At 54.0% G+C, this 15002-nt stretch overlaps 6 protein-coding genes across 6 annotated transcripts; 2 read left to right on the top strand and 4 right to left on the bottom strand.

Moving 5' to 3' along the window:
- Positions 1 to 587: 587 nt before the first annotated feature.
- On the bottom strand, positions 588 to 1670 carry BBA_08119 (cytoplasmic ribosomal protein subunit S3; the record flags this gene model as incomplete). Its single annotated transcript, XM_008603216.1, has 2 exons — positions 588 to 1338; positions 1648 to 1670. The coding sequence occupies 2 exons, from the start codon at positions 1668 to 1670 to the stop codon at positions 588 to 590; spliced, it is 774 nt and encodes a 257-aa protein (XP_008601438.1).
- A 959-nt stretch (positions 1671 to 2629) lies between these two features.
- BBA_08118 (myotubularin-like protein) lies at positions 2630 to 5000 on the top strand (the record flags this gene model as incomplete). The annotated part of the gene is made up of 2 exons (XM_008603215.1): positions 2630 to 2644; positions 2694 to 5000. 2 exons carry the CDS (start codon positions 2630 to 2632, stop codon positions 4998 to 5000), a joined length of 2322 nt encoding a protein of 773 aa, XP_008601437.1.
- Positions 5001 to 5768: 768 nt separating this feature from the next.
- BBA_08117 (phenylalanyl-tRNA synthetase) lies at positions 5769 to 7690 on the bottom strand (the record flags this gene model as incomplete). The annotated part of the gene is made up of 3 exons (XM_008603214.1): positions 5769 to 5814; positions 5869 to 7563; positions 7638 to 7690. 3 exons carry the CDS (start codon positions 7688 to 7690, stop codon positions 5769 to 5771), a joined length of 1794 nt encoding a protein of 597 aa, XP_008601436.1.
- Positions 7691 to 8548: 858 nt separating this feature from the next.
- Positions 8549 to 10835, top strand: BBA_08116 (protein phosphatase PP2A regulatory subunit A; the record flags this gene model as incomplete). The annotated part of the gene is made up of 8 exons (XM_008603213.1): positions 8549 to 8614; positions 8679 to 8790; positions 8869 to 9020; positions 9091 to 9582; positions 9643 to 9902; positions 9950 to 10050; positions 10100 to 10437; positions 10485 to 10835. 8 exons carry the CDS (start codon positions 8549 to 8551, stop codon positions 10833 to 10835), a joined length of 1872 nt encoding a protein of 623 aa, XP_008601435.1.
- A 191-nt stretch (positions 10836 to 11026) lies between these two features.
- BBA_08115 (S-adenosylmethionine-dependent methyltransferase) lies at positions 11027 to 11972 on the bottom strand (the record flags this gene model as incomplete). Its single annotated transcript, XM_008603212.1, has 2 exons — positions 11027 to 11810; positions 11920 to 11972. The coding sequence occupies 2 exons, from the start codon at positions 11970 to 11972 to the stop codon at positions 11027 to 11029; spliced, it is 837 nt and encodes a 278-aa protein (XP_008601434.1).
- Positions 11973 to 13415: 1443 nt separating this feature from the next.
- On the bottom strand, positions 13416 to 14423 carry BBA_08114 (eukaryotic translation initiation factor 6; the record flags this gene model as incomplete). The annotated part of the gene is made up of 2 exons (XM_008603211.1): positions 13416 to 14121; positions 14389 to 14423. 2 exons carry the CDS (start codon positions 14421 to 14423, stop codon positions 13416 to 13418), a joined length of 741 nt encoding a protein of 246 aa, XP_008601433.1.
- Positions 14424 to 15002: the final 579 nt, after the last annotated feature.

Here is a 15002-nt window from a genome sequence, read left to right as displayed (position 1 = left end):
TCTCCTTGTACGATATTTGAAGTCTCGCCGTCACCTGCATACATGAAGGATGGGTAGAAGAGTACAGGCGCCACCAGAGAGCGCCGAGCGCAGAAAAGCAGCCTTGATGGCATTTTTGTTGATATGTACAGGAAATGGAGCCTGGGGGAGCATTTAGCGATTTTCGCAGTGTAGACAGATGGCTAATCAAACCACTTGCTACACGACCATTGTTTTTTTTATCAATGTGTGTTTTGAATAATGTGAATCTGATGAGGGGGCAACACGAAGGTGCGGCTGTACACGGACAATTACTGAGAGTTTGACATGTCCTCATACACACAAAAGAGTGCCGTTTAGATTCATGGGGTCTCATTTCTTCTCTATGCTTTGAATTATCATCACATGACAGATGAAACCTTGCAAGATGCAAATGGTTTACTATAAACCTTTTGACGCCCAAAAAGACTAGCCATCTTTCATCCACTGCAGCAGCAAAGACTTTTGTATTTTGCCTTCCACCCTACTCTGAAAGAAATCAAAAAGAAAACCGTGATACCAGTCATTAACGAAAGCAAGGGCTAAGCCGTCACCGCCTAGCCGTGCATTTATTGAGCAGCCGTCTCGGGCTCGGCCTCCTCGGCGACGCGGGCGTCCTGGCTGGCAGCAGCGGCAGCGGCGGCCTTGGCGCCGTAGTCCTGGCTCATGGGCTGAAGGACGGGCTGCTCCTCCTTGGGGTCGATGATGGTAACGGCGTCGGGCAGGGTCTTTTGGGGGCCGGCCTTGCCCTCGGGGTCGGAGCCGCGCATGATCTTGACCTTGATTCCGAGGACACCCTGGCGGAGCAGGACGTGGCGGGTGGCGGTGTCGATGAAGTCGTTCTTGGGCTGGCCAGAGTGGATCATGAAGCCGTCGGTGAACTTCATGCTCTTGGCGCGGGCGGCGCGCAGCTTGCCAGAGACGACAACCTCGCAACCCTTGGCGTCAGACTCCATGATGAAGCGCAGCACACCGTAGCAGGCGCGGCGGACGGCGAGGCCGTTGAGCAGCTTGTAGCGGAGCGACTCGCACTGGGCGACGGCGGAGAGACCGCGGTTCTGCACCTTGGCGGCGTAGAGGGACACGGAGTTTTCGGGGAACTTGAAGCGCTTCTGGATGAGCGACGTGAGCTCGCGGATGCGGCGGCCCTGCTCGCCGAGAACCTCTTGCGTCTGCGTGGCCCGGATAATGATGTCGGTGACGGTCGGCGTCACGCGCACCTCGACGCCGGAGTAGCCCTCCTCGGCGAGCTCGCGCTGGAAGAACTCGTTGAGCTCAGCGTAAAAGACGCCATCGGCGACGAACTTTCTCCTCTTGGAGCTGTGAAGTGGGTAGTTAGCATTTGGACATGGGTCGAGTTGTGCCTAGTTGTCTGAGATTCTTCCGTCATCCCTCATGGATTGGTCGTCGTGTCGCTAGGTGCAGTTTGATCTGTCGTTGTACAATCGTATAGAGCTCTTCGTCATCTCGAGCTTTTTGCCTCGTTGTCGAGAACACAGATAACGGTGGCACATTGCCATCCAGTATTCCTACCAGCGCAAGCGTATAGAGCAAAGGACTTCCAATTCGAGAGACGGCGGGTCTGGCGCAACGGACACACAAAAGCGAGGGCGTGGAGAGTATACTCACATCTGAGCACCGGGATGAGCCATATTGATTGATGGGGTGAGGGTTATTCGGTTTGTCGACTCAAACGAATATGCGGCGGTTGGGACGAGGTGGACGAGAGGTGGGATCGCGGATTCAGAGCACGGCGTTTGGTGGTGGTCTCCGCCTCGAGTGGTGGTTTCGCCTGTCGTCCCGCACCAGCGCAACGAATATTTTTTTTGGTGTGGGTTGAGCCCTAATCGCTGGCCCGCGCACCTGTCTGGACGCGGCTGCGGGTTTCCCTCTGGGTGGAGCTCGCGGAGGATCAGGGGATTATCAGTTTCCCCGAGCAGCCGATGGCAGACGGAGATGGTGGGGCTGGATAAGTGCGAACAAGCAAGGGTCAAGCTTTTGTACCTACCAATGACGACAATTAGATGGGCCAGTTTAGTCTGCAACAGCTTTCGTGTGTAAGTTAGATTTTGCTCTTGAGAAATAGAATCTGCCTTTTATCTCTGGGGATTCTCATTTTGTAGAATAGCATTGAGCCTGGCTCCCCCATGTCCGTTACCTATCTTGCCACCACCATGGCTAGCCGTTTCTGCGCCTGACGTACCTCTGCCCCGCCTTGCCTGATGCGCGCGCGCCATCACCTTTTGTAGTAGCTAGCATCGTCACCACACAGCTCGCATCTTTACTGTCTTGCAGACGCTCAACACCTCGTCTGCGGCGGCTGGAGCTGTCCTAGTAATCAAACAGAACCGTATTTGGATTCTTCTTCTTTTAACATACTCTTCACTTGGGACGAGTATCTCGAGCATTATCTATACCCCTCTCGGCACCCTCGGCGCAGCGACGCAGCATTCAGCGCAGCTCAGAGTCCCAGCTTATATCTAAGCAAGAACAAATAAGAGCGGTCACTGGCGTGTCTCTATCTTCTGCGAACATCTGTCTGAAAAAGAAAGTGAGGTTCAAGTTGTGTGCCGAATTGTTTGGGTCTTCTGTATCCCGCATCTTGGCCAGCATGGAAGCCAAAAAGGTTAGCTTCTCCAGCTGAGCATATGCTCGCCGCCTTCTAACTGTGGCAGGTCATCGATAATGTCCAGGGCATCAACGGTGGCCAGACGACGAACGGCACTCTCCGTCTGACAGACTACCACTTGGTGTTTTGCGCGCCCATTAACCCTCCCGCCGACTCGTCCGAGACGACGCCCGCTGCGCCGCCGAAGCTGCGGGAGCGATGGCTCACATATCCAATCTTTAGTCACTGCACCTTCCGGCCGACACCCTCGGGCTCTAGACAGGCTTCCTCGATCCGGATCCGCTGCCGGGACTTTACTTTTGTCACGTTCAATTTTGCCAGCAGCGAAGCGGCCAGGGAGGTCTTTGAGTTTATCAAAGTCCGGACCTGCAAGCTTGGTACCGTGGAGAGGCTTTTCGCCTTTTCGCACAAGCCTCTCAAGAATGAGCGCGAGGTCAATGGCTGGCACTTTTATGACCCAAAGGCCGAGTTTCGGCGGCAGGGCATCAGCGAGAAGCTGCCTGACAAGGGTTGGAGAGTAACGCACGTCAACAAAGACTACACATTCTGCGATACATATCCAGCCTTCTTGGTTGTGCCATCCAAGATATCGGATAATGTCCTGAAATACGCCAAGGATTTTCGCTCGAGATGCCGCATACCGACTCTGTCATATATCCATCCTGTCAACAACTGCACAATTACAAGAAGCTCTCAGCCGTTGGCCGGGATTACGAGAAAGACAAATGTGCAGGATGAAAAGCTAGTCGCGGCGTCATTCTCCGCATCTATGCCTGGGGGCTCGGAGGGCGGTACGCCCATGTCTAGTCAGCTAGATATATCGAGTGCCGGCTCAAGCCCGGGTCCAGAGCTGACCGAAACCGATAAGTTCGAGGATGACATGATTGCGCAGTCTATGGCAATATACGACAATAAGACTGGAAAGAGACTTGTCTACGGTGCCCAGCAAAGCAACTTGATCGTCGATGCTCGGCCAACAATCAATGCCGTTTTGAACCAGGTCCAAGGCATGGGTTCAGAGAACATGGACAAGTACAAGTTTGCGACCAAGATTTTCCTTAGCATTGAGAATATCCACGTCATGCGCAACTCCCTCAATAAGGTGGTCGAAGCCTTGAAAGACGCCGACATTTCTCCTTTACCTCCAAACAGAGAAATTCTGCACCAAAGCAACTGGCTCAAGCACGTACACAGCGTCCTCGCTGGTTCCGCCCTCATCACTCGCCAGATCGGTATCAAGCACTCGCACGTGCTGATTCACTGCTCTGATGGCTGGGACCGTACAAGTCAGCTGAGCGCGCTTTCACAAATCATGCTCGATCCATACTACCGAACAATGGAAGGCTTCATTGTACTTGTCGAAAAAGACTGGTTATCTTTCGGTCACATGTTTAGGCTGCGCTCGGGGCATTTGAATCACGAGGATTGGTTTACGATGCAGCGCGACGCCTTTGCTGGCACCAAAGTGCATCCGGGCGATAATGATGGCCGCAACGACGCTTTTCAAAACGTATTTAGTGGCGCAAAACGCTTCTTCAACCAGAACAAGGACGAAGATGAGCCGGACGCTGCTAGCGAAACGGCGTCCGGCAAAGTAGTCAATGAAGAGGCTACTACACCAAAGATGGTCAGCCCAGTCTTTCACCAGTTCTTGGACTGCACCTACCAACTCATGCGGCACCACAAGGACCGATTTGAGTATAATGAGAGGTTCTTACGGCGCTTACTATACCACCTTTATTCTTGCCAGTATGGTACATTTCTGTACAACTCGGAAAAGCAGCGCGTCGATGCCAAGGTTATGGAGCGGACCTCCTCTGTCTGGGACTACTTCCTATGTCGAAAACAAGAATTTACCAATCCAACTTATGACCCCACCGTGGATGACCACGTCAAAGGCAAGGAACGAATTATCCTTCCAGACCTCAATGATATTCGATGGTGGTATCAAGTATTCGGCCGTACCGACGATGAGATGAACGCCGCCCTTGACGCTACCGCTCTGAGTGAGAGCGAGCGACAGGCAGCCATCTCCCGCCTACACGGTTCGGGGACTGCTTCGCCGAGCTCCAAGCCTCCGAGTCTCGGGACGAGTCAATCGGTATTGACTGGGGTAGAAACTGCGCACCAGACTCTTACGCCACCTACGGATCCCTCTCTGAGGCGCAGTGCCTCCGCCGAAGCTGTGGGGGGGAGCGCAGGTTCAAGCGCAGGCGCCTTTGCCGCCATTCGCGACGGCATCGCAAATATAAACATCAAGAAAGGTGTCTTCTCAACGGCGGTGCCGGCAGAGCAGGCAGGCTCGCCCTTGGCCAAGGCCAAACCCGAACAAGAAATGCAGGAGATGACATAGGAGGTCATGTTTCCAACGGACCACCATCCGCCCTATGCCATTATACATACAGAAAATACAAAATACCACCTCAATTGGCCGAATCGCTCACCCTCTATACGATCCTTATCCAGCATGAGCTCAGGCACTATCTTCGTCCCGGCCAAGAGCCCGTGGGAGCTGGTGCGATGGCAAGGTCCCGCGCCGCCCCTGCCGGTGCACGTCACGGCGTATCCGCAACGGTCCAAGTCCGTGGTGGGACTCATGCGTTCTTCGGCGATGGAGATGGAGTCCTCCAGGGCGGTGCGAGGCGACAACATGATTGAGGCATCAGAGCCGTGCCAGCGGCCGCGCTCGGCGACGGGATTTGCGCAGCACACGGGCCAGAATATGTGGTGAGCGTGATGCGGAAGCAGCAGATCCAGAAACTATAGTTAGAATAGTTAGGGACAGTGATGCGATGGGAATCATTTAATTCCATCAATGAAAGGTTCGTCTAGGCGAGCGGGTTTTCATGCAGATAGATGTGGAATGACGTACAAGCGATAGAGCAACTAATACAAGACCGAAATTTTGAAGGTAATACGTCTCGCTCTCTGCTGGTGAAAATATTTTACTCGGTATGATGCCATTGCTCACTGGTACAAACTTTGTGCTCTTGTCTTTCTTGATCGAGCTCTTCTAAATGCGCTACACTTTGTTCCCCCTCGTTCCAAATGCTTGAAATATGCGTTCTCACCATTTTGTCCTTTCTCTTGTTACGGTCTTGCCATTTTTGATGTTCGTCGATTATAGGAAAGCCTCAAGATTGATCTCTAGAGTGCTGACGGCATATCTATAACAGGGGATTATTAGTGGAATCTTTCGACGGGCGGGTGGGTCAATGTACCTCAAATCAAACTTTTCCAGGACGGTAGGGTGCAGGATGCCAAACTCGCCGATGCGGGCCTCCTTGCCGCCGAGGCGCAGGTGCACAGCGGCAGCGTGGCCGGGGAAGAAGGTGTCCTCGTTGAGCTCCTCGATCCAGTAGCCGTCGGGGTTACCGGGGGTGTCAGTGCCATCGGTGAGAAAGGCGGTTCGGAGCATGAGGAGGACGCGGTCGAGAAGGCCGTGAACGGCCTCGAAGCCCGAAGTCTTGCCGCACCAGGCGGCGGCGAAGTGACGCTCGTTACGGGCCTTGCGCTCCTCGCGCTCGTCCTTGAAGACAACGTCGGCAACCTCGAAGATGCGCATGGGCACGCTGTGGCCCTTGTTCTCCTTGATGGTCTTGAGGAGCCCGGGTAGCAGCGAGGAACGGGCGACCTGGTATTCAAGCGTCTTGGGATTGGCGAGGCGCACAACAGTGTTGCCATCGTCCTTGCGGTTCAGCCAGGCGAAATTCTCGTCGTGGCTGCAGAGGATAAGCGGCATGACCTCGGACCAGCCGGCCATTGCGGCCTCCATGCGCACGAGATCGCTGAGTTTGTTAATGGGGAGGGGACCGCCGACGGTGGCGCTGCGATTGGGCTTTGTGCGGGGAAGGTTGTTATATCCGTAGCAGACAGCGAGGTCTTCCATAATATCGCACTGGTGCAAAATGTCGGCACGTGTGGGGGGTATAGCAACTTCCAGGAGGTTGGCATCCGTGCTGGACGGCTTTGATACGTAGGCCATCTTAGTAAGGAGGTCACAGAGCTCCTGGGGAGTCTTGTCGAGGCCGGTACAGCTATTCAGGTAGTCGACTTCGGCGGTGGTTTCGCGCGGTTGGAGAGAGGGTGTCACGCGGGTAAGGTTGTTGTGGTCGGAGATAATCTTGACGGGCTCCACGGTAAAAGGCTCAGCGCAGTACATGGAGAACATGGTGACGAGCATGTTGGTAACTATGCCAAGCTTGGTCATGTCGGTGGCAGTAATCTCAATGAAGACGGTTGACGTGTCGAGTGTGATTTTGGAGTGCTCGCCGTTGATGATGGGTGGCAGGGAGCACACTGTGCGATTGGCATCGTAAATGACGGGGTAAACGGGCGCATCCCGGATGATATGCAGGAAGCGACCTAAATGCTTATCGTTCTCGTAGAAAGTCATGAGCTCCTCAGCGTTCATCTCCTTGGTCTGGTTGAGGGGCTTGAACTTGATATCCTTGGGCGGCAAGGCTTCGTAGGTAAATGGGCCCTTGACGGTGTCAAAATCGTGGGTACCCATGGAGACGAGCGTTCGGTTGCGAGCCAGGTTCTGGTGTAACTTGTCTTGCAGAGCAATGAAGGAGTCATAGCGGTCCGGGGTGAATTTGATGTTGCGGAGAACGGCGCCGGCGACGTATGGACGGACCTTGAGGGTATCGGGGTGCACTGTAATGACTTGCTGGTCGGCGTCCTTGGGCTCGACGATGCGAAAGTTGGGCGGCTGGGTGCGGCCGAGGAAAATGTTGAGGTTGAGGGCGATGCCCTCGAAGCAAAGCATGTCGTATCGGTTGGCGGGGATCTCAATCTTCAACTGAGGCGGCTCCTGCTTGCCGTCGACAATGGGACGCTCGTCATCCTCGGTATCCTCGTCGAGCTCGATGCCATAGTCGAAGCAGAGGTCCTCGAACTCTTCGCGAGTGTACCTGCGAAGCAGAGAAAACGCTCGAGTTAGCTCTGTGTGGCGGGGTGAAGCGAGGGGTAGCTAGAGGCGGCATACTTGCGACCAAGGGCCTCAAAGAGCTTGTACTTGTCAACGGAGATGGTCGGCATTGTGAGAACGCGTCCTCAATACCTCTCCGGAAGGGTGTATGGGTATTGTCGAGCTTGATATGCGAGCAAGCAGTGCAGCCAGTAAAGTCGGGATAAGTCTGCGGCAGCCCGTTGCGCACAAGCGATTGAGTCACAGGAAATTTGTGTGGTACCTGGAGGGGTGTGGATGAGTCTGGCGGACAGATCCACAGGGACCTAGATCTAGCACGAAAGTGCGGCAGAAGAAAAGTACCTCGCTAACGGGAGCCGGCCAGCCAACAGGCGGCGGGGTCGAAATCGGAATATAGATGGTCCAGCCGCCAGCGTTTGTTGGCATGCATGTTACAGGGGCTTGGGCGCCAGCTGGTCTGGTCGACCAGAAATACAGGGCCATTCATCACTGAAATAGAGGCCTGCATAACTGGCTGGCCAGGTTGAACTTGGCAGTCACGCAGCCACTTCTAATGTCACTGCCCACTCAACCACTGCACAAGCCACCCTTGTTGCTCCGCAGGCTCGTGCTCTTGCGCTCGTGGGCAAAGCTACCTAGTTTGACCTGGCCTACAAACAACATTGAGATTCACATCGTCCTTGTCCCGTTCTGTGGCTTGCTCCGCCATCAAGCTGCTACGATTTTTTCCCGCCCATCTCGTAAAGCTATACATATCGCTGCACCCCCTTTCTGCCTCTTATTTGCCCGCTGCCGCCGACCTGCGCCGCTCGCCCAATTGCATCACTTTGGCACGCGCGATCCACCGCCCACCTTCTCCTCCACCGCACATCAGCAGCCGCCAGTCCAACCGTCGACACCTTCACGACGACGCATCATCCCCCCCCCCCCTCAGCTTGAGCGACGCGCCGCTTCCATCATAATTCGCCATGGCTGACGCGCCAAACCCAAACGACGAGCTCTACCCTATCGCCGTCCTCATCGATGAGCTCAAGGTACGGCCCGCCGCCCGCTCCTGTTTTTTACCCCCCGTCCTCGCGACCCCTCTGTTGACTTTAGGCCAAGCATGACGACGTTCTTCTCCGCCTCAATGCCATTCATCGTCTCTCCACCATCGCTCTAGCTCTTGGCCCCGAGCGCACACGTGAGGAACTGATTCCATTTCTTGATGGTGAGCCTCCCCGCGCCCGCGCCAGCTTCCAGCTCCCTTTCTAGCTTCCGCTCAATACCTCTAACATTTTGCATCCAGAATCGGTCGAGGATGAGGACGAAGTGTTGGTCGCTCTAAGTGAGGAGCTTGGTAGCTTCACCGAGTACGTCGGTGGTCCTCAGTGGGCTCATGTCATTCTCTCCCCTTTGGAAAATCTCGCCGCCATCGAGGAGCCCGTCGTGCGCGACAAGGTACGAACGCCGAGACCGGCATCCGCAACGCGCCGTCCCACCTTGTCCCAAGATACTGACCAAAGCACAGGCTGTCGAGTCTCTCAACAAAATCTGCGAAGGTCTTAACCCCCAGCAAGTCGAAGAATACTTTATCCCCCTCACCATTCGTCTAGCCAAGGCCGACTGGTTTACATCCAAGGTGTCAGGCTGCGGTCTCTTCACAGCCCCCTACAAAAAGGTCTCGCCTCCTGTCCAGGAACAGCTTCGCAACCAGTTTGGTCTGCTCGTGCACGATGAGACCCCTATGGTTCGCCGTCAGGCCGCGACCAATATGGCGAAGTTTGTCAGAGAGATGCCCGCTTCCATCGTCGTCGATGATATGATACCCCTCTTCCAACACCTCGTCCAAGACGACCAAGACAGTGTCAGACTATTGACTGTCGAGATCCTCATCGCTATTGCCGAAGTCGTTCCCGCTAAGCAGCAGGCGAGCCACGGTGTTCTCCTCACATCGCTGCGAAATCTGATAGAGGATAAGAGCTGGCGAGTGAGATATATGATTGCAGACAGATTCGAAAAGGTCAGCCAGCCTCTAACAAAATGCTGATAGCATTAGGTTAATTGCTAATATGTAAATCAGATCGCCAAGGCCGTCGACGAAGAAGTTGTTTCGCGCGACTTGGTTCCAGCCTTCGTCAAGCTGCTGAAGGATAACGAGGCCGAGGTTCGCACTGCCATCGCCGGCCAGATTCCTGGATTCTGCGCTCTAGTTGATCGCGAGGTTCTTCTCAAAGATATCATGCCAAGTGTCGAGGACCTCGTCTCCGACACTTCGCAGCACGTGCGCGCTGCTCTCGGCACGCAAATTAGCGGCCTGGCCCCCATTCTGGGCAAGCAAGAGTAAGTAAAGTAGGTTGAGCTTGCACTTCCTTGCTGACGGTTAGTAGAACTATTGATCACTTGCTGCCTATGTTTCTTCTCATGCTCAAGGATGAGTTCCCTGAGGTTAGACTCCACATCATCTCCAAGCTCGAGCAGGTCAATCAAGGTATGTACTGAAGCGCCCACTTGCCATTTGCACCACTGACCGACTACAGTTATTGGCATCGATCTGCTCTCACAGTCTCTGCTCCCAGCCATTGTGCAGCTTGCTGAAGACAAGCAATGGAGAGTTCGCCTCGCCATCATCGAGTACATTCCTCTTCTTGCCAGCCAATTGGGTGTCAACTTTTTCAACGAGAAGCTCAGCAACCTCTGCATGGACTGGCTTGGCGACACTGTCTTTTCCATTCGCGAGGCCGCGACACATAATCTGAAGAAGCTCACTGAAGTATTCGGCGTCGAGTGGGCTAACGAGGCCATCATTCCCAAGGTTGTCGAGATGGGTCAACACAGCAACTACCTGTACAGAATGACAACGTGCTTCGCCATTTCGGTAAGTCTTCTTCATTTCTACTATGACTCGATTCTAACATTTTGTAGACTCTTGCTAGCGTCGTGAGCATTGATGTCATTGACAAGTCTATCCTGCCTATCCTGGACAACATGGTCGAGGACGACATTCCCAACATCCGCTTCAACGTGGCCAAGACATACTCTGTCATTATCGGAGTGCTGCGCCGCCTGCCCGAGAAGGGTACCATCTTCTCACTGGAGAAGGAGGGTGCCGAGACGGTGCCGTCGCCTAGAGGTCAGGAGCTGATTCAGGAGCGAGTATTGCCTAACCTGGGTAAGCTGCAAAAGGACGATGACGTGGATGTGCGGTACTTTGCGACGACGGCGGCCGGCGAGGCGACAGCTTCCGGTGGCGAGCCAATGAATACATCACCTTAGTTAATAAGCAAAAAAACCGTGTTTACCTTTCAACCCAAAATTTGAGTACCGAGAGCGATGATTGCCAGGCTACCGGGGCTGGTTCAAACTGATGAGGCGTATAGAATAGATGATCTTTACAGTTTCTCAATATGATATATTGAAGTATATGCTATGCTTGTGATTGTGCGTATATGTACATGTCTAACTTGCTATGTAGAAGAAGATGGTTTAGTCAGGATTTTGCGGAAGCACAATGTACTAATGGTCTGGCCCGAAATACCTCCAAAGCTGAACGTGCGATACTTCACCCGCCCCGCCTCCTCGAACGTCGCGTCCTCGACGCTCTCACCAGCCACAAACCACCCTCGCAGCTCCTCTTCCGTCCAGTTGCAGCTCGTTATCAGGAACAGGCCACCAACGGGCAGTAGCGGTAAGACGCGCTCTTTATACCCCTCGCACACACGGCGGCCGCTGCTGGGCTCGGTCGCGTCGCTGAGCGAAATGGCGTCAAAGGTGCCCTTGTCTAGGACGAGGTCGACGGTCTGGACGGGAAGAATGGTGGGCAGAGGAGGGCCGGAGAGGAGGTCCCATTCGGTGAAAACGATGGGTGCAACGTCGGGAAGAGCTCGGGAAGCGGCGATTTGGGAGGCGAGGGAAATCGAGTGCGCGCTATAGTCGACGCCGTACAGAGGCCCGGACCAGCCGCGTGAGCGGAGGGAGAAGAGGATGGAGCCGTTGCCGCAGCCGAGATCGAGGATGGAGGTGGTTTCTCGGGAGAGAGCGGCAGCGGGCGCGGCGGGGAGCAAGGGGAAGTCGGGTGTATTATCAGTGTCTGATGTGCCGGAGTCGGAGTGGTCGGGGGAGACGCCGGCGAGGCGGTCGAGAAAGGCGAGCATCTTTTCCTCGGCGCCCGAGTCGTCAAACCACACGGTGCCGATGTCGTCGGGGTCGGCAGCATTGTTGGCGATTTCTGTCGTGTAGAGCTTATCCCAGCTGCGATTTGCCGTTCGGCATCAGCAAAGATTTTCCTTGCGGCGCGGGGGGGGGAAGGGCGTTCTGGTTTCCAAAGAATGATTGTCGCAACTCGGGCAGCATGACTTACTATTCACGAGTGCCGAGCTCGGAAGGGTCGAGGTGTTTTGGCTTCTCCGCCATTCTTTTTTTTTATTCTTCTTTGCTATGCGCAACACTTTTGGCGGAAGTCAATAAGAAATTATACATGTATGGCTGAGAGAAATTTTATCAGCAGCTTCCGTGTATCATGTCGTGGTGCTGCTTTTCTCCAATAATACAAATGTCGTCGCGATTTCGCCAATTTTTGGCGGGGGTTGGTTTCTGCACTTCTCTACCTAGGTACCTACATTGGAGGGCAGCGAGGGGTCAAGCTCCAGTTTGGGCAGGCGGTGGGGGACTTGACAACAGGATTCCCTGCAACCTACAAGTCCACCAACCGATTTCATTCCAGGGATTTTGCTTACAGTGCACGATTTTGGCACATGGTCCTAAAATCTACCTTTCAAAACAGTCTATTCTTGATACACCACTCCTCTTCTAGCTCATCTAGGAGAGACAAAAGTGACATTGTCCTGAACCCATTCCTCTTCATTGACTCCATGGCCCTGGCGACCACGCCGTCGTTGACGTGAGAAAAGTAGTTGCATAATCAGAGAATGTTCGTAGAGCATCGACACCGTGTTGTCCTTGCTAAACTGTAACTCCCGGAGCGATCTCTCGTGCCTGCCTTCTCTGCCTTGTTGGCTCGTATTCCTCATATTTTGATTCGACTTTTCTTCTTCATCGAATTTTGGAAGAGATTCAGAAAGAAAACTTGCGCGAGCGCGGGCCACTTGTATTGAAGAGCAGTGGACGATTTAGCCAGATAAGAAGCATCACAAGAGTTCCTTGGAGGGGCCATGCTAAGCTCATTCCCGTTGATCTGCTGCGCGGAGTGGTATAATGCCGTGGAACTTACCGTTCAGAAACCGTGGAACGTTCTGCATGGTGAATGCAAAGTGCCGAGGTTTGATTGATTTATGATGTCGTAGGTTCAAGTCCATGGTGGTGCAATAGCTTTGACAGTAATGTAAGCGTCATCCGCGAGGTGCATCTAGTCAACTGGTGGAACTGAAAGCAGTCGATACAAGATGTACTCGCAACTATATACAGCTGGTTTATGAGTTCGGCTAATCAGTACAACGCTACAGTGCAACGCCTGCATTCGGTGCACCAATGGAATGCAGTCGAGGTGGATAATAGTCTCTGTCATTATACATGTACAGCCAGGCGGTTCGAGACGTCTGGCGTTGAATATTCTAGAGCAGCATCCGGACGGACGCCGAGACACGTCAGGCCCCAACGTGTCATGATAACCATGTTTTATTGTGTTTTCACAGACGCGTCCGTGTACAGAAAACCGAAAAGGAAATAAACCGGTAAAGAAGTATGTCCCAACACCAGGCCCCATGAGCAGTAATAAAAGAGTATGTAAAAAGCTCCATTTCTCAATCAACCCAGATAAAATCAAGTTCGCCAGTTCATGACTTGAAAATGCACAAGGTAACAGGAAAAAGTAAAACACGATATGCAAGCAAACTACATTTAGTAGAAGCTCTCTACCATGGTGTCCTTCATGTTGGTGTTGATGTTACTGGGTCCGTTGCCGTCGCCAAGGCGGAAGACGCTCTCAATGACGGACAGCTCTGTGGCGGTGGTGTCGAGGCCAGTGACGGCCAGCCAGTCGTTGACGACCATGCCGGCGCCGACGACGTTGCTGCCACGGTTGACGGAGCCGGCAACGAGGGGCACCTGGAGGAGACTCGAGAGCTCATCCTGGTCCTGGATGCTCGTCTTGGGGTGAACGAGGCCGCCTTGATTGGAAAGGCTCATATAGGAGCCGACGAGGACGTGATCGGCGACGGTCTGGCGAAAGACCTCGACGCCGAGGACGTCGGCGATGATCTCCTCGGTCTCACGCTCGAGATCCGGGTGGATGAGGGCGATGTGATCGTTGGCGGCAATGACGTTGCCGAGGGCCGAGAGGCGCTCCTCGATGCGCTGGATACGCACGGCATCGGGCAGGGAGTTGCGCAGGTGCTGCAGCTCCTGGTCCGACGTGGTCGTGGGCACGAGCAGGCCCTTGCGGTTGCCGGCGGTGAGGCGGCCGATGATGCGCGTGCCGGCAATGGTGGTGCGCACGATGGGGATGACGTCTTGCAGCTCGGCCTCGAAGACGCTGTAAAAGTTTTCGCTGGCGCCCTGGGAAACGAGGGCATACGAGTTTGTGAGTGTGGAAAAGACACCAACCCTGCGGGGAGAGTGTTAGCGAGCAGGCTCCTATAAGCTGTGCGGTGGCAGTATCTGTAGCGGTGCTGAATTCTCATCTGCTTTCCCCGTTGCACAATTCCTGAACCTTGTATAGCTCAAGCCATTTGTGGCGTCTTGTCGTCTCGTGCATAGGGATTTGCGAGCTGCAGCGCGCCGCGAGGCGGGGTTTGGTGATGGCGGGGAAGCAGCAGACAGAAGAAGAAAGGCAGCTTGGTCCAGCTGGGACCAGGGCATGGCAGAAACGTACTCGTTGGAGTTTTCAAACTGGGCGCGGACAGCCATGGTTAAAGACTTGCGTGATTAGGCTGGTAGAAAAGTTGCTGTGTGTAGAGATTGACGGTTGGAGGTTGTTGAAGAGAGAAGAACACTCCGCTGACGGATAGATTTTTTTTTTCTACCAGAGGCCGCTAAGATTGGTGGTCTAGTGGTTGTTTTTTTCGGTCATTTTTCTGTGGTGGAGCGGACTTGGAGCCTTTTATCCATCTCTTGCAGCATGTCGTGGGAGCCTGTGCAAAACCGTGTGTTTACATGCGCACCAAATTTGATTCGAATTGAATTTTCTGTCCCAGGCCTCGTTCGGATGCTTACTGGAGGTGTTTGCAGGTCCAGGGGCATTACCAAGCATGCATTCAGAGTCATCATGAGGTGCCACATACCCAGTACTGTTACAACAGAGATGCGTTTATTAGCGCCTGCAGGCCCTGTAAATTTCCCTGTCCCGCTGTGGCTGTCCCCTGCCAGCTCTGTGTGACTCAATCCAAGACCCCGCGCGACAAGGTCAGCCCCACGCCATGTCCAGCGATGACTCTTAATTGCCCCAAGTTTTACCAATTCAGTAAAGTCATTCTTCGTCATTCTTGG

Source organism: Beauveria bassiana, assembly GCF_000280675.1.
Source record: "Beauveria bassiana ARSEF 2860 unplaced genomic scaffold BBA_S00031, whole genome shotgun sequence".
In the NCBI taxonomy this organism is placed as follows: Eukaryota; Fungi; Ascomycota; class Sordariomycetes; order Hypocreales; family Cordycipitaceae; genus Beauveria; species Beauveria bassiana.
Note: the sequence above shows the minus strand (reverse complement) of the source record. Positions and strands in the feature narration are given on the sequence as shown.